The sequence below is a fragment of the Bufo bufo genome, chromosome 6, assembly GCF_905171765.1.
Source record: "Bufo bufo chromosome 6, aBufBuf1.1, whole genome shotgun sequence".
Lineage (NCBI taxonomy): Eukaryota > Metazoa > Chordata > Amphibia > Anura > Bufonidae > Bufo > Bufo bufo.
In genome coordinates, this window is record NC_053394.1 from 317,182,635 (window position 1) to 317,201,354 (window position 18,720).

Here is an 18,720-nt window from a genome sequence, read left to right on the forward strand (position 1 = left end):
GCAAGGACCTATGTCTCATTGTTCTTATGATCGACTTGGTCCTAGAGGTCGGTCCCCCATAGATTATAATGCTATGGCATGTGATATGTTATAACGGTACAAGATGGGAGTACCGTTTTAAATGATGGCAGAATGGCAGCATGCTTTTGTTTTCAGGATATATAAATGTGTCTGCTTTCATCCAGGCAGCTGATATTTTGTGCTCTTGCGGTACTGACAGAAGAGAGGAAACCTTTGGAGTGTCTGGATGCCTTTAGTTCCACAGGTATGGTCGTAGATGGTGATTGTGATAAAAAACGGAATACCTTTTTTTTTTTCTTTACTGATTGCTAACCTCTGCTGAACAGTAGACCTGCGTGTGATCCAGTTCACTACATAGGTGAAAACTGAGAACAATAGCTCCTCCTTACCATTGGGGTTGTCAGTCTATGGGATTACATTGTTTGGCATATATAAAAGCATTGTTTGCATTTGCAGGCATTATGGGATTGCAGTGGGCAAAGCACCTTGGGAGTTCCGTTAAGGTCACCCTTAATGACATCAGTGACAGCTCAGTAGCTGTGATCCAAGGAAATTGCCACCTCAACAAAATTAGGGCAGTCATGAAGATTGACAAGACTGATGAAGCAGAGTGTGAAATAAAAGAAGAAGAAGACGACTTTGAGGGCACCATAGAAGTTACTCAGATGGATGCCAACGTGTTGATGCACATGCGGGCGTTTGATTTCATGTAAATGATTACTTTTCATAAGCCTTTAGTGATTCATTTTGTGGTTGATGCTGTAGTTCAGTATCTTGTTTGCGCTTCTCTCCAGACACTTGGATCCCTTTGGCACGTCTGTGAACTATTTGGATGCAGCTTTCCGTAACGTCCGGAACTTGGGCATTGTATCTGTGACGTCAACTGACACCAGCTCTCTGTATGCCAAGACGGTGCATGTGGCAAAGCGCCATTATGGCTGCAACATCATCAGGACAGAGTACTACAAGGAGCTGGCAGCTCGAGTGGTCCTCTCAGCCGTAGCAAGGTGGGTGGTAGGTGCTTCAATGCTGTATTCTGCAGTAGCCTAGAAACCTTGCTAATACAGTATATTTGTTCAATTAGGGCTGCTGCTCGATGTAATAAAGGCATTGAAGTTCTGCTCTCAGTGGCTCTTGAGCACTTTGTGTTGGTGATAGTCCGTGTCCTAAGAGGTCCCTCTCTAGCTGATGAAAGTACAAAGATGATTAATAATGTGATTCACTGCCATTGGTGTGAGGAACGAATCTTTCAGAAGGAGGGGAACATGATAGAAGGTAACAAAGGGCACCTGTCACCATATACCACTATGTCAAATGGTTGGCAGCTGCCTGTCCTCGCTTGTAGGCAGAGTCCAAAGATGTCTCTAGCATCTTCATATGTTCTGTCAATCCTCAGAAAAAAATAGTTTTTATAATATACAAATTAACCACTTCGTGCAACAAGGGCGGTGCCGCTGCACCTAGGGGTTCCTATCACTGTCTTCTATGCTGCGGCACCACCGCTGTGATGGACAGTCCCTGAAGTCTCACAGGATTGCGTTCTGCACATGGGCAGTAAAAGAATGGAGTCTGCCAGGCAGATGGGCAGTCTCCATCCCTTTACTGCGCATGTACAGAATGCAAGACTTCAGAGATTGCCTGGCCTGTTCTTCACAGCAGTGAGGGCGCAGCATAGAAGAGAGGTAAGGGAGCCTCGTGTGCAATGAGTGCAACGGCACCTCTCTCCTTGCACCTGAGGGGGTAATTTTTTTTTTTAAATCAGATATTTCTTTATTAACATTTTCCAGTCTTATTTTATCACATTAACATGATATTTTGTAGACCACAGATGTATACATTATCTGTCATATATAGTATATAATATATACATTCTATTACACATATCTACATAGGACATGGCATAAATCCACATATAGCCTCTGGTATCAAAAGTATCTTCAATGTGAGTACAATTATCCATCCTAAACAAATAAACCCATACCTCCCCCCCCCCCCCCTCCCTAATCCCTTTAAGGCAGGACACACTCCTAAAACATCTTCCTTAGTCATCACTCTCGGGGTGTCGGCACCACATTACTCTTAAATAAGCCATCTACCATCATCTAATTCCAATCAGCGATGTTCCATATAACATCCTAGTCCATCATCAATCTTCCCATACAGCCACATTCTAGTTCCAGGTAACCCCCTCACTATCAGGCTTCTATAAATGCCCCACACACCTGCCACCATCCAATATTCTATATATATCATCCATTCTCACTGCATTCACCTTGTCATAGAAAAAGTCCTTGTAAGTGCCAGCCAGGAGCTACAGCACCCAGAATTATCAATCCAGCTGCCCCAGATTGCTTCGAATTTGGACAGACACTTCCTTTTTTGATATACTCCTCTTTCTAGACGAATCACAATATTTAATCTAGCAACATATTCTGATATATCAGGAGGTATGGGCTGGATCCACTTTGCTGCCAATGTTTTCCTAGCTTGATATAACATTCTACCTATTCCAGTAGTTATAACAGACTGTAAATTATTATCTGGTACCAGGCCTAATACACACAGTTTGGGATCCAACTTAAAACTAGCACTATATACTTTGTTCACCAGATGTAGTATTGCTTTCCAATAAGATGACAGTGATGAACATGACCACATCATGTGTAGAAGGTCAGCTTCATCACTTCCACACTTCGGACAGGCTGGACTATTTCTGTAGCCTATTTTATGCAAGAGGGGGTAATTTTAAATTTATATATTAATATTATATAATTTTATTTTATTTTTTTTTTCCTGTTTTTCAGAGGTTTGACAGAACTGGGGATTAACTGTTAATGGGGAAGTTGGGGCCAGCCAGACATTTATGATGTAACACAGAGATGGGCTGACTCTGCCAGGAGGGGGGGCAGCTGATACTCTGCAACTGTGTACTCTGGCTCATCAAGGATGAAACCTTCTATGGCATCCATGTGCTCTAATAGGGCATTTGAAAAGGGGATGCCACATTTGGATGACTGAACACCATAGATCTGTATTCTAGCTCCCTGAATTAGGTGGATTGTAAGGCCATATGACAACCTTGTACCCGGTCATTGTCTGTGTGCAAATCTGTTCAAGCTGTGGACCAAGTATCTGCAATCACTAAACTTACTATTGATATTATTTTTTGCCTTCAAGAAAACCCATACAAACTACTACCATGTGATTGCCACCTGAGCATGCCAGGGAGATCTGCAGTCATGCTTGGTCCAGTGTGGTGAGTACCCTGATTTTATGTCTCTACGCAGTCAAGTTTAAAAGCTACCGTATGTTCTTCTCAACCGTTATTTTTATTGCTTCAATGCTGCTGAAAAGCAACTTGGCTCATAATCAGCTCCTAAGAGGATCAGACTACAGTCTAAAGACATTGGTCCAGTCATACTCCCTTCCATTCCTTCCCCAGTCGAGGCCTAACATACATTAGGTAGGTTAGCAAGAAGTAAGGGACAAGTGAATGGCCGTGTAGGATCAGAATACACAGGGTTTGATTGTAGTCTGTTACCATGATACAGAAGTAGGCATAGCAGCTGTAGACTCGGAACGATAGGGCATTTTTAATTAAAACTCTTCAAAGCTGCTTCAAGGGGAATCTGTCATGTTTCAAATATAGTCTGACGTGCAGGCCGCATGTTATAGAACAGGAGCTGAACAGAATGAGAAATGAGAATAAATTAAATATATATATTTATTTTTAATTAGTTTTGGGAAAAAAATACAGTATAATTTATTATAAACTCTGTACATTCTGGGTTTAGGAGTTCAGTTGGTTCCTGATCAGTAACTGACTTTATGCGGTCTCCATAAGGAGATTTAGTATTCCATGTGTGCTCTCATACATGGAAGGTTGTCAGTTATTGTTTGATACCACCCACTGGACTCCTTAGCCGAAATTATGCAGATTTGGTGATCAGTCAATGGCAAGTTATACAGAATTATTTTTTTTTTCTCGCCCATATTCCTTGGGGGACACAGGAAACCATGGGTATAGCTCTGCTCCCTAGGAGGTGTGACACGAAGTGAAAGCTGTAAGCCCCTCCTCCATCAGCTATACCCTTCAGCCTGGAGAAGAGACTGCCAGTTTTTGCTTAGTGTCCAAGGAGGCAAGACACCCCCCTGCTTATGCAGGGTTGTTTTCCTATAATTTTTTATTTTTTGCGTTATTTGTTGTTTTTAATTCGATTTTTTTTTTTTTCTATTTACAGGGACAACAGAGGCGCATTAGACCCCTCTGTTTCTCCCGGGGTTGAGTTGCGCCAGTGCCGGTAACTCCGCACTGCCGCCTCCCCCACAGAAGACAAGGTGGACCAGGGCAGCCTCGCTCCCCTGCGTCCCGCCAGCTCAGGGTCGCCCGCACGCCAAGTCCCTCCCCCGGCTTCCTGCCACTGCGGTGCCAGGAGCTGAATGGATTGAGGGCGAAGACAGCGTATGGTGAGAGTGGCTGCTCCAGCCTCCCCTTCCTCCCTCCCACCGCTGCTACAACCCCACCACTGCTACCCCCCTTCCCCCCATGGGCATATCAGGACCGTTACCGGGCATCATTTGGGGGGGACTTTGTCTCGGGCAAGTCCTTGGCACGGACGCTGCTTTCAGGGGACGGCTGCAGGCAAGGAGGCCGTCTGCCACATCCGGCGCGGCGAGGGCCGCTTACTTGGCGCGAACGGCGCCATTTCATCTTGGCCGGCACTTCATCACCTTGGGGGGTTAAAATCATTTGGCGCGCGCGCGCGGCTCGGCTTCTCCTTCAGCGCGGCGGAGCTTCCCACAGCGCTCCGCTACTTCCGGTTTCGTCGGGCTCCACTTCTCACAGTGCTGCGTGGAATCCTCTCTGCCGTCCGATCCTGAAGCCATTCATCTCCGTGCTGCTGCCTCTCCTCCACAGCCTCCTCAGTCTGTTCCCCTTGCTGCTGCCGCTTGCACCATCTGGGTCTGGTAGGACTGTTAACCCCCTCCGTGCCACCAGTACTGTTACTTGGGTGTAATCCCCGTTCCGCTCTTCTCTGGGGTCTCCCACTTTAAGTGCAACATCTTCTTTTTTTTTTTTTTTTTTTTTTTTTTTTTTTTACACCATGTCAGACCCTTCTGCAGCCGCCAAGCCTTGGTACCATGCCTGTACTGCTTGTAGGGAACCCTTTCCCTGGGGGCAGTCTGATCCGCACTGTACTGCATGCCGAGCTCCACCGCAGCCTCAGTCGCCCGCTGTGTCGCTCCCTGCTTCCTCTGACCCGCCTGACTGGGCTAGATCCCTGTCCCAGGCCGTGGAAAGCCTCACTCATGTCGTGGGCCGCCTAATAGACAGGCCGCCTACCCCGCAGGACGCCACTCTTACTGTCGCGCCCTCCGGGTCCACTGCTTCTGCCGCTGCAGCGGGTTCACTCTCTCTTAGTGACCCCTCCAGAGCTAGGCACTCTCAGAAGCGTATTAGAGTAGAGCGAGCCTCCTCCTCAGAGGCCTCCCTCTCCCCGCCACTCGTGCGCACCCAGACGGGCCTCTCCTCCCCAAAGGATTCGCTCTCTGAAGGTGAATTGGCGGTTTCAAATTTGGAAATGGACTCGGCCCTGCCGTCCAAGCTAGCCTCAGCAATGGGTCAACTCATCTCTGTTATTCGTGACACCTTTTAAGGTGCAAGATGACCCCCCTAGCTCTGACGCAGCTAGCGTCTCCTTTATCAGACCCAGGCAGGCCTCAAAAGTCTTCCCAATCCACTCTGATTTCTCCTCCGTGGTGTCTAAGGCTTGGGCTCGCCCGGACGCCCGTTTTGTCAACCCCAAGAAGCTGGACATTTGCTATCCTTTTCCAGCCGATGTCGTGGCCACCTGGTCGTCCCCACCCAAGGTGGACCCCCCTGTGGCCCGGCTGTCAAAGAACACGGCCATCCCTGTTCCCAACGGGTCCTCTCTTCAGTCAGCGGAGGACCGTCGCATGGAGACCCTTTCCAAGGGCATTTTTGCTGCCTCCGGCTCTGCTCTCAGACCGGTTTTTGCCTCTGCTTGGGCAGGTAAAGCAGTCTCTGCTTGGGGCGCGCAGCTGGAACGGGAGTTGGACTCGGACGTCCCCATCCAGGACCTACGTTGCTTGGCCCAGCTTATTATTCGGGCCGGGAATTTTGTTTGTGAGGCCTCCCTTGATGCGGGAGCCCTTATTAAACGCTCCTCCGCCCTGGCAGTTTCCGTCAGGAGGGAGCTCTGGCTGAAGGTTTGGAAAGCGGACGCTGCCTCCAAACGTTCCTTGGCGGGGCTACCGTTTGCGGGTTCCCGCCTTTTCGGGGTCCGCCTAGACGAGCTTATTTCGGAGGCCACGGGTGGTAAAAGCACCCATCTTCCTCAACCCCAAGCCAGGGGCGCCCCCCGCGGACGCCCTAGTGCGTCTCGTTTTCGGTCCTCCCGCAGGGCCTCTGGGGCTCCCCCCACAGCTGCCGCTTCGGCTCCTCCCCAGGATAAGCGTAGGAAGCCGTTTTTTCGGGCGCAGCCCTCCTGGCGCAGGCCGCAGGCTGCCCGCACACCCGCAGCAAAGCAGTCCTCTGCCTGAAGGCGCGCCCCCACCCACCCGGGTGGGGGGCCGGCTCCTCCTTTTCAGGGACATCTGGATGGCTCACATCTCCGACGCCTGGGCTCTCGAAATTGTGTCCTCCGGATACAAAATCGAATTTGCGTCCTTCCCTCCAGATCGGTTCTTTCGCTCCCGCCCGCCGCGGGACCCGAAAAACGCGGCTGCATTCTCCGCGGCTGTTCAAGCCTTACTGGACAGGGGGGTGATTACCCCCGTTCCTCTAGAGGAAAGGTTCCAAGGGTTCTACTCGAACCTCTTTGTAGTTCCCAAGAAGGGAGGTTCGGTGCGGCCCATTTTGGACCTCAAAAAGCTCAACAGTTTTCTCCTCCTTCGACGGTTTCAGATGGAGTCCCTCCGTTCCGCGGTGGCTTCCCTGGAGCAGGGAGATTTCATGTCTTCCATCGATATACAGGATGCCTACCTCCATGTTCCGGTAGCCCGGTGTCACCATCGCTTCCTCCGATTCGCCGTGGGGGACCTCCACTTCCAATTTGTCGCCCTTCCCTTTGGGCTGGCAACAGCCCCCCGGGTGTTCACCAAGGTCCTGGCCCCGGTTTTGGCCTTACTCCGTTCCAGGGGTGTTTTTCTGCTACCGTACTTGGACGATATCCTCATCAAGGCTCCGTCCCTTTCCCAAGCGGTTGCCAGCGTGGAACTCACTCTAGAGACTCTGGCGAGATTCGGTTGGGTCATCTACTTCCCCAAGTCCTCCCTTCCTCCCTCCAGACAACTGGTCTTCCTGGGAATGCTTTTGGACACGGGAGCGGCGGAGGTACGTCTTCCCTCGGAAAAACGTCTGATCCTCCGGGCGATTCGGGGTCTCCTTCTCCACCGTCGACCGTCCTTCCGCTTCTGCATGCGGGTCTTGGGGCAGATGGTTGCCTGCTTCGAGGCGATCCCATTTGCGCAGTTTCACTCCCGCCCTCTCCAACGGGCGATCCTCTCCTCCTGGGACAAATCGCCGGAGTCTCTGGATCATCCCTTCAATCTATCGCCTCCGGTGCGGTCATCTCTCCGCTGGTGGTTGCAGTCCCCTCTTCTGGGCAGGTCCTTTCTGCCGCTCAACTGGTTGGTGGTTACAACCGATGCCAGTCTCTTGGGCTGGGGAGGCGTGTTTCCTCCCCGATCCGTCCAGGGCATTTGGTCTCCATCTGAGTCCAAACTCTCGATCAATGTTCTGGAGCTGAGAGCGGCTCTTCTGTCTCTGCGACACTGGACTCATCTGCTGAAGGGTCATCCAGTTCGTGTGCAATCGGACAACGCCACGGCCGTGGCGTACATAAACCACCAGGGGGGCACTCGCAGCGCTGCAGCAATGCGGGAGGTCACCAGCATTCTCCGTTGGGCGGAAGCCCACGTCCCAGCCCTATCTGCAATTTTTATTCCAGGGGTGGACAATTGGGCGGCGGACTTCCTCAGTCGCACCACCGTCGACCCCGGCGAGTGGTCTCTTCACCCGGAGGTGTTCGAGGCCATTTGCCTTCGTTGGGGCATACCGGACGTGGACCTCATGGCCTCCAAATTCAATCACAAGGTCCCCGCCCATCTGTCCAGGGCCAGGGATCCGGGAGCCTGCGGAGCCGACGCCCTCGTTCTTCCTTGGCGAGGCTTCGCGCGTCCATACATATTCCCTCCCATCCCACTCCTGCCCAAGGTCCTTCGGAAGATCGCGGCGGAAGGCGTCTCGGTGATTCTGGTCGCTCCGGACTGGCCCCGCCGGTCTTGGTATGCCGACCTCATGCTGCTCCTGGCAGACGCGCCCTGGCCGCTGCCCGCCAGGGAAGATCTTCTCTCTCAGGGACCAATCTTCCACCCGCGTTTAAGGTCCCTACGTTTGACGGCGTGGTTGAGACCACCGTCCTGACACGTAGGGGTTTTTCTGCGGACGTCGTCCGCACCATGATCCGCACCCGTAAGCCGTCCTCTTCTAGGATCTATTATAGGACCTGGAGGACCTATTTGGGGTTCTGTGCCGATCTGGGGATTCCTCAGCTCCGCTTTTCTCTCCCCACCGTTTTGTCCTTCCTGCAGAGCGGACTTGCCCAAGGTCTGGGCCTTAGTTCTTTGAAGGGTCAGGTGTCTGCGCTGTCCATTTTGTTTCAGCGCCCACTGGCCCCCCTTGGTCCTGTCAAGACCTTCCTTCAGGGCGTGGCTCACGCGGTTCCCCCGTACCGCCCTCCGGTACCGCCCTGGGACCTGAATCTGTTTCTCTCAGCGCTCCAGGCTTCTCCTTTCGAGCCTCTGCGGACGGTTTCCTTGCGACTTCTGTCCTGCAAGGTTATTTTCCTTGTAGCTGTCACCTCTCTTCGGAGGGTGTCCGAATTGGCTGCACTCTCCTATCTGGAACCTTTCCTAGTGTTCCACCAGGACAAGGTGGTTCTTCGTCCGGTCCCTTCCTTCCTTCCTAAGGTGGTCTCCACCTTTCATCTGAACGAGGACATCGTTCTCCCCTCTTTGTGTCCTTCCCCTTCCCACCCGCGGGAGAGGGAGCTTCATCGCCTGGACGTTGTCAGGGCGCTCAAGGTTTACCTGGAGGTAACCAGCTCTTTCAGGCGTACTGACTCGCTCTTTGTGGTTCCGGAGGGGTCGCGCAGAGGGATGGCGGCATCCAAAGTTGCTATCGCCCGTTTTGTCAAGATGGCTGTTACTGAGGCTTATCTCGCCAAAGGCAAGGTTCCGCCCCTTGGTATTACCGCTCACTCCACTAGAGCGGTCGGGGCTTCCTGGGCTCAGAGGAATCGGGCTTCTACGGAGCAGATTTGCAAGGCGGCTACTTGGTCCTCCTTGCACACCTTCACCAAGTTCTACAGGGTGCATACTCATGCGTCGGCTGACGCTGCCTTAGGCCGTCTGGTGTTGCAGGCGGCAGTTGATTGATGCCTCTGGTGTTGGTCTAGTTTGTTATGGTCCCTCCCTTCTGGGACTGCTCTGGAACGTCCCATGGTTTCCTGTGTCCCCCAAGGACTATGGGCGAGAAAAGGAGACTTTTGTATTACTTACCAGTAAAGTCTCTTTCTCGCTCTTCCTTGGGGGACACAGCACCCGCCCTTCATTTGGGTTACAGTTGTGGTTCCGGCTTGGTTGCCCACGTTGGGGCTCGACATTTCTTTTTCCGGTTGGTGGTTATCTTTCACTACTTGGACACGCAACTGGCAGTCTCTTCTCCAGGCTGAAGGGTATAGCTGATGGAGGAGGGGCTTACAGCTTTCACTTAGTGTCACGCCTCCTAGGGAGCAGAGCTATACCCATGGTTTCCTGTGTCCCCCAAGGAAGAGCGAGAAAGAGACTTTACTGGTAAGTAATACAAAAGTCTCCTTTTCTCTGAAAAAAAATCTATATATCAATTTGCTCAGCTCCTCCTGCTGTATAACATGCTGCCTGCAGCTCAGACTACATGCTCAATGTGAGAGGTTCCCTTTAAGCTATGTTTGTGTGACGTTAGTGGAAATACATGTGATCAAATGCCATGATAAACTGATTAGATCAGTCACCCCCCCCCCCCCCCCCCCCCAAAATAAAAAAACATAACTGCCCTTTACACGGGTGAGAATCCGCCAGATAATTGCAAACAAGCTTTCTTAGATACACTTATTAGCAATTATCTGGCAGTGTAAAGGTGCCGCCAATTACCCGATAAACGAGCAAAGCACTTGTTTGTCGGGTAATTGGATTGTTTGTGTAGACACCTAAGTTGGTGTTTGCCAGCAGCAGATCGTGCTGTGTAATCAGACTTTGTCACTGGCAAACAGAGTCTGTATGGGGACGAGCGATGGTATTAGCAATCACTCCTCCCCATACTGTGGAGGAGATCGCTGCATGCAGCGGTCTCCTTCATTACCAAGCAGGAACTTGCCAGAAAGGAATGCTTCCTTCCTGACAATCGCCTGTATAAAGGGACATTTATGCTGTATTAGAACAATCTGTTCCTGTAAAAGAAAAGCTTGATGCCAGTATAATTCTGTTTGGTTGCCAGGTCCGGTTCCTTGTTTAATGCAGGGTTCTTGAGGAGAATGCTGTTTGAAGCAACAACACGAGGGCTTTCAGACTTGCAGGCCATACTAAAGACATTGATCTGTGAATCTGAATGCACGACGCCTAAACAGTTCGCTGTTCAACCAAGTCAAGGCAATCAAGGTAAAACGTTTTTTTTTTGAATCTGATAATTTTTATTTGGTTTTTCAAAAAATCATAACAAAACAAAGGAAGACAGTCTGTATAGCATATATGCAACAGTAGATGACAAAAATACCATAGCATTACACGATCGGACAGATAGTTACTTACATAAGTATCACAAGTAACATAAACCATGATACAAGAAGCACATAAAATCACGTATTCTGGTTACAAAGTATATCTGGTACAGAACCACATTTCCCATTCAGTAATTTATCAACAGGAAACCCACCCTCCCTACCCAACTAAAGCCCAGTCCCCCCCCTCCCTACCCAAGCGATGGAGCGGGTCCAAACTCCAAGATTGGACATCTTTTTAACATGTCAAAGGCACATCCATTGGTGTACACCTCCTGTCTGTGTATCAGACCTCTGCACACCCGACCTGCATAGTACTACACACCTTCATACAGCATACATCCAGAGTAAATTAGGATAGAGGAGATGGAGAGCCTACCCAAACCAATACTGCGCCTCTTCCTACCCCGTAGTCCAACTTCGAGGAAAGGCTAAACCAGACACTGTAGCCTGCATTTCTCCCAGTTATCCCATATTTTGTCATACTTCCCAGCACCGTTTCTTTTAACATACACACTTTTCTCTAAGCGTAATATCTCTGACATTCTATTGAGGAATTCTCCCCTAGTCGGAGATTGAGGTCTAAGCCAAAATCTAGCTATGAGTTTCCTAGCTTGAAATAGTAGACGCTGTACTCCCAAACGATGATGACGATTTTTGATGTCTAATATCCCGACCACACACGTTCTCGGACCAGGCGGGACTGCAATATTATATGCGTCTTTTATTAGGGCTAAAACCGCGGACCAAAAGTTCCTGAGCTCCGCACAATCCCAGAACATGTGTAACAAGGATGCAGGACTCCTGCCACATCTAGGACAATCCGCGCCTTCCCGAACACCTATCCGACATAAAAACTCTGGCGTCCTATACACCCGGTGTATTAAAAACAACTGGGACATACGCTGCCCCTCGCAAACTGACAATTGTGGAGTGAGCGCCAAAAGCGATTTCCACTGCTCTTCTGAGATCGGCCCGACCTCCCTTTCCCATTTAGATTTGACTGCTAAGACCCCTTGCTTCAATGACTTCACATACAAGTTCCTATAGATAGAGGATATCAGACCGCTCGAGGAGCTGTTTGTGAGGAGTTGCTGAAACAACGGGACCACATTGCATTTCAACGACACAGATTTAGCCTGTGTCTGAAAGGCATGACGAAGTTGTAAAAATTGATAGAAGGCCGAATGCGGGAGACCAAATTCATTTCTCAGCTGTTCAAAGGACTTGAAAACAGCAGCACTCTGAAGTTGACATAGATATCTCACTCCTTTGCGCTCCCAGGGTGAAAAGCCATCTAACTGGAATATTTCAGGAAGGTGCGGATTCCTCCAGATAGGAGAAAACTGTGTAAACCCCTGTACTGATAACAGCGCTCGGCTTTTTTGCCAAACCTTATACATCATAAAAAGTGTGGGGTGCCCCGACAGCTTACCTACAATTCCGCTATTTTCCAATAGAGCCACCGGAGAACTGTGCCCAATAATATGTGCCACCAATCTGGCCGAGGCAACATCTCCAGGAGTTCTCCCCCATCCCCTCAACTGTTGCAGCTGGGCCGAGATGTAATACAACCATGCATTCGGTACTGCTAGACCTCCCTCCTCTTTTCCCCTCTGCAGAGTGTCCAGCCCAATCCGTGCTTTTTTATGGCGCCAAATCAAATCTCTAAACAACCTATCAATCCTTATGAATATTCTGCGAGGAATCCATACCGGGGAATTATGTAATATATACATGAGTTTGGGCATGAGAATCATTTTAAGAAGGTTACTCCTCCCAATTTCAGATAGCGGTAGCTTGCACCATGCCTTGATTTTATCCAACATTGCGATTAATAACGGCTCAACATTCAGTTTAATATAACTGTTAGGATGTGCTGTAACCACTATCCCCAGATATTTGACCTGATGCACAATCTGCAATGGACAAGAATTCGGGACAAGAGTTACAGCAGATTCATCCATCGGTAGGAGAGTAGATTTGTCCCAATTGATACGGAGACCAGACCTATCCCCAAACTCCCGTATAAGTGCCATGACAGGACCTAATGACTGTTTCACATTGCCCAAATATATTAACATGTCATCAGCGTAAAGGGACACCCTCTCCTCCCAAGTCCCGCAGGGAAATCCCACAATCTTGTCAGATGAGCGCAATACGCAGGCAAGCGGCTCAATCGCGATAGCGAACAGAAGGGGAGACAATGGGCACCCCTGACGAGTCCCTCTACCCAGACTGAACGAATCCGACGTTCCCCCATTCGCCGGTATCCTAGCAGTGGGGCCATTATATAACAATCGAACCCAGGAGATAAAGGTCTTCCCAAACCCCATGACTCGCAACACCTCCCATAGATAACACCATTCAACACTATCAAAGGCTTTAGCCGCATCCAGTGAGAGGATGACACGCCCTCCGACAGACTCATCTCTTCTCTGAGTATTAAGAAAAAGGCGTCTAAGATTCACCGAAGTAGATTTGTCCGGCATGAAACCCGCCTGATCACTATGAATAATAGTGGAAATGACAGACTGCAGACGATTCGCTAAAACCTTCGCCAGAATCTTAATATCAGAGGTTAACAGTGAAATTGGTCTGTACGAGTCAGGGGATTTGGGATCCTTACCAGGTTTGGGCAGTACCACTACAATAGCCTCTTTCATAGAAGCGGGAAGGTTTCCTGTTTGAAGGGATTCAGTAAAGACTGACATTAAGTGGGGCATTAAGACACTACTATACTTTTTAAAAAATTCCATCGGTAAACAGTCTACCCCTGGAGCTTTCTCATTGGGAAATGATTGTAAAGCTAATTCCATCTCCTTGAGTGTTAAAGGACCTTCTAGCCCTGCTGCACACGTCGCGGATAGTCTCGGAACCTCAATCTCTGCAAGATACTCAGCTATATTAGTAGAATCCACCTTTAATTTAGTCCTATACAGGGACTCATAGTAAGTGTGGAAAACTGACAGAATCTCCTCATCTGCCGTGGCCAGAGAACCATCAGCCCTCTGAATAGATAAGATTTTGGACGGTCCCTCCTGGGCTCTAATAACCCTTGCCAGTAGCCTGCCAGAACTTTCCCCCGCCTCAAAGTATTTTTGTTTTACAAAAAACCTACGATTTTCTGCCGTTTTCATTAAATGCTGCTTCAATCCCGCCTGAGCTGCTATAAGGGAGTCCTCACTTGCCCTGTCAGGAGCAACCACAAACCTTTCCTCCGCCTCCACTACTACCGCTTGCAACTTTCTCAAGGTTTCGCGAGATTTAGTTTTATGTCTGCTAATTTTCTGAATATATAGGCCTCTAACGTACGCTTTGCAAGTATCCCACACCACACCCACACTTGCCGACCCAGCATTTTGCGCGTAGAACTCTTTTAATTCCTCCACCATGCCATTCTCCCCATCCACTAATTGTAGCCAAAACGGGTTAAGTTTCCACATCCCGATCCCAGGGAGGCGCCTAGCGCTCGGATGTAATTCTATAAAAATCGGGGAATGGTCGGAGAGACTTCTAGGTAAGTATTTAATTTCCGCTACCAACGACAACACATCAGGCGAACCTATCGCTAGATCAATCCGTGACAGTGAATGATGAGAACTAGAGAAACACGAAAACTGACGCGCACTCTGATTCCTCACCCGCCAAATGTCATGTAGGTCCAGCTCCCGCAGTACACTTGCAAAGTTAGAGTCCCTATTAGTTGCCGTCATCCCTCCCCTATCCAGTGTCACTGAAGGGCAGGTATTAAAATCACCTATGATCAGGATAGGGCACTGAGGCTGATCCTCAACATATCTCATAATTTCCTTTAATACCTCACTACTGTAGGGAGGGGGAATGTATACCGCCACTAATATAAAGGTCCAATGATAACAAGTACAATGGAGACAAACATATCTTCCACTATCGTCTAAGCGAGACGAATGACACATAAATGGCAGAGATTTATGCACTAGAACACTTACACCCCTGGAATGAGAAGAGAATATGGAGTGAAACGCCTGACCAATCCACGGCCTTTGCAAGACCGAAATAGTGTTAGTAGATAAATGAGTCTCTGACAGACAAATTATAGCAGGATGAAAGTGTTGTAGTGCCATAAACATCGCAGTGCGTTTATTTGAATCACCTAAACCCCTAACATTCCATCCTATTATCTTAAGATTATTCGCCATAATACCATATAGTGTATTTACCATCCATGTACACCGCAGCCATCACCCACATTTGCTCTTTGCTTCCTGTACACGATAGAAGTATTCGGACCCCACTCCATCGCTTAGCCCACCCCATCCCACCCCCTAAAACTAACCCCAAAACAAAACAACTAGCGGCAAGGACATAATCCCTACCCAGCAAAAACCCACCGGCAGGGCGAAAAAATTTCCCTACGGTCGGCCATACATATGGCGGAATAATTGCCACAGGAAAACCCGTGTAAGTATGTACACACAGAACGGGTCACCTACGCTGACCTGCCCATATGTAGGTGAATCTGCAGCTTATTGAACATAACCAAAGTGCATAGACATAGTTAAACATTTTACGGCGACACCCGCAACTCGTCACCAAAGTAACGTAAGGATCCGCGGACCCTACAGATAAAACTCAGATAGTATAAACAGATGGTCATAATAACAGTAGATAGTAATAAGGATCGACCATTACACAAAGCATTGATATACAGAACATATCAAACATGTCCCTAAACACATCTGGCATATCTCACGTGCTCCAACACTAGAATAAGCAGGACGCTCATCCCACAGATGCAGAGTTCTTCAACAAAGGCTCATTGGTATCGATCCACTGCGCCGCCTCCAGGGGGGTGTCAAAGAAGCAAACTTCTCCATGCGCCACTACACGAAGCTTGGCCGGATACATCATGGAGTACGGGATTTGTAGATTCCGAAGGCGTCTTTTCACATCCATGAACTTGACTCTCTTCCTTTGGACCTCTGCCGAGAAGTCTGGATAAATTGAAATTTTGCTTCCATTGATCAGTAGCTCCGGATGATCTCTTGCTTTTTTAAGGATAGTGTCCCTGTCCCTGAAGTGTAGCAGCTTCATTAGAACTGGACGCGGTGGGGCCCCTGGTGGCGGAGCGCGAAACGGCACTCTGTGCGCCCTTTCAATAGCAAACATCCTGGACAACAAGTCCTTGCCAAATTTAATTGTAATCCAATCTTCAAAAAAGGATACTGGATCAGGACCTTCAGCTTTCTCGGGGACCCCCACCAACCGGAGATTGTTCCTTCTTGAACGATTCTCTAGGTCGTCCGCTTTTGACATCAACAGGGTTATATTGTGAATAACCTTGCCCAGATCTCTTTTAACAGGAGGCATTTGATCCTCCACTGTGCTCACTCTGGCTTCAACCTCAGTCATCCTATCCGTGACTTTTTTAAGGTCTTGGCGGAGAAAGGAGACACTTTCTTGCAAACTTCCCATGTTAGCTGTGAGAAGAGCAAGTGAGTTATTGCTTTGCTGGACTGCCTTGAATATATCTTTAAAAGTAGGCTCACCAGTAAGTTCATCAGGCTGTCCCAACTGTGTAGGCTGAGGACATAGCGATGCAAGGCCACTAGGTGGAGCTGTTGGATCAGAGGCTGCAGCTCCAGCAATCTCCTCTGCTTGTAAGTGTAACTGCTTGCGATTTTGTCCCAGTGTCGGCCATTCTGAGGCATTCAGCCTCTCATCTGTCTCCCCTGATGTATCTGTGGACGATGCAGGCGTCTCAGATGGAGGTAGGCTTGTGGCTGAGCGGGCATATTTGCCCAAGCGGGTCGCCAGGTCTGCGGACCGCACCTCCGATGCGGCGCCATCTTGCTTGACCGGCGTGGACATGCCGGCCTCCTTCAGCTCCCTCTCCTTTCTGCCGGTACGAGTCATGGCGCTCTGTACACGGCCCGCACACTCTGCTGAGCCCCCCAGTAAGAGTTAAAGCAGCTGTGCTTGCTGCAGAGACAGGATTCCTCAGGATAGCCGGCGGCAGGTCAGGAGCTCCCCTCAGGCACGTCCGCTCACATGCCCGACCAGGCCACGCCCAAGGTAAAACGGTTTTGAATGAAGCTGCAAACCATTAAATCCTGTGTTTTGGCCACTTTTTAACCTCTTGCCGCAACTGTAACGCCGAAAGGCGTCATCGCGGCGGCTCCCCCAGGCTACGCTAACGCCGATTGGCGTCATCTCGCGTGAGCCGAGATTTCCTGTGAACAGGTGCGCGCGCTCACAGGAACGGAAGGTAAGAGAGTGGATCTCCAGCCTGCCAGCGGTGATCGTTCGCTAGCAGGCTGGAGATGTGTTTTTTTTTTTAAACCCCTAACAGGTATATTAGACGCTGTTTTGATAACAGCGTCTAATATACCTGCTACCTGGTCCTCTGGTGGTCCCCTTTGTTTGGATCGACCACCAGAGGACACAGGCAGCTCAGTAATATGTTGCACCAAGCACCACTACACTACACCTTCCCCCCGTCACTTATTAACCCCCTTATTCACCCTTGATCACCCCTGATCACCCCATATAGACTCCCTGATTACCCCCCTGTAAAGCTCCAGTCAGATGTCCGCATGATTTTTACAGATCCACTGATAGATGGATCGGATCCGCAAAACGCATACGGACGTCTGAATGGAGCCTTACAGGGGCGTGATCAATGACTGGTGATCACCCCATATAGACTCCCTGATTACCCCCCTGTCATTGATTACCCCCCTGTAAAGCTCCGTCCAGACGTCCGCATGATTTTTACGGATCCACTGATGGATCGGATCCGCAAAACACATACAGGCGTCTCCCTGGAGCCTTCCAAGGGGGGGGGGGGGGGGGGTGATCACCCCATATAGACTCCCTGATCACCCCCCCCTGTCATTGATCACCCCCCCTGTCAGGCTGCATTCAGATGTCCGTATGATTTTTACGGATCCACGGATACATGGATCGGATCCGCAAAACACATACGGACATCTGAATGGAGCCTTATAGGGGGGGTGAGCAATGACAGGGGGGTGATCACCCCCCTGTCATTGATCACCCCCCTGTCATTGATCACCCCCCTGTCATTGATCACCCCCCTGTCATTGATCACCCCCCTGTCATTGATCACCCCCCTGTCATTGATCACCCCTCTGTCCTTACATTTTCACCCCTCTGTCCATTCAGACATTTTTTTGGCCCAAGTTAGCGGAAATTATTATTTTTTTCTTACAAAGTCTCATATTCCACTAACTTGTGTCAAAAAATTCAATCTCACATGAACTCACCATACCCCTCACAGAATCCAAAGGCGTAAAATTTTTTAGACATTTATATTCCAGACTTCTTCTCGCGCTTTAGGGCCCCTAGAATGCCAGGGCAGTATAAATACCCCACATGTGACCCCATTTCGGAAAGAAGACACCCCCAGGTATTCCGTGAGGGGCATATTGAGTCCATGAAAGATTGAAATTTTTGTCCCAAGTTAGCGGAAAGGGAGACTTTGAGAAAAAAATAAATAAAATCAATTTCCGCTAACTTGTGCCAAAAAAAAAAAATTCTATGAACTCTCCATGCCCCTCATTGAATACCTTGGGGTGTCTTCTTTCCAAAATGGGGTCACATGTGGGGTATTTATACTGCCCTGGCATTTTAGGGGCCCTAAAGCGTGAGAAGAAGTCTGGGATCCAAATGTCTAAAAATGCCCTCATAAAAGGAATGTGGGCCCCTTTGCACATCTAGGCTGCAAAAAAGTGTCACACATCTGGTATCGCCGTACTCAGAAGTTGGGCAATGTGTTTTGGGGTGTCATTTTACATATACCCATGCTGGGTGAGATAAATATCTTGGTCAAATGCCAACTTTGTATAAAAAAATG

The 18,720-nt window shown here is 49.3% G+C and overlaps 1 protein-coding gene across 1 annotated transcript in view; it reads left to right on the top strand.

Moving 5' to 3' along the window:
- TRMT1L (tRNA methyltransferase 1 like) overlaps positions 1 to 18,720 on the top strand; it is a 61,215-nt gene that overhangs the window by 33,284 nt on the left and 9,211 nt on the right. Inside the window, exons 10-15 of the mRNA XM_040436368.1 lie at positions 186 to 265; positions 478 to 730; positions 816 to 1,028; positions 1,106 to 1,296; positions 3,199 to 3,277; positions 10,580 to 10,740. Coding sequence (XP_040292302.1) covers positions 186 to 265; positions 478 to 730; positions 816 to 1,028; positions 1,106 to 1,296; positions 3,199 to 3,277; positions 10,580 to 10,740 — 977 coding nt within the window. The remainder of the gene's footprint in view (positions 1 to 185; positions 266 to 477; positions 731 to 815; positions 1,029 to 1,105; positions 1,297 to 3,198; positions 3,278 to 10,579; positions 10,741 to 18,720) is intronic.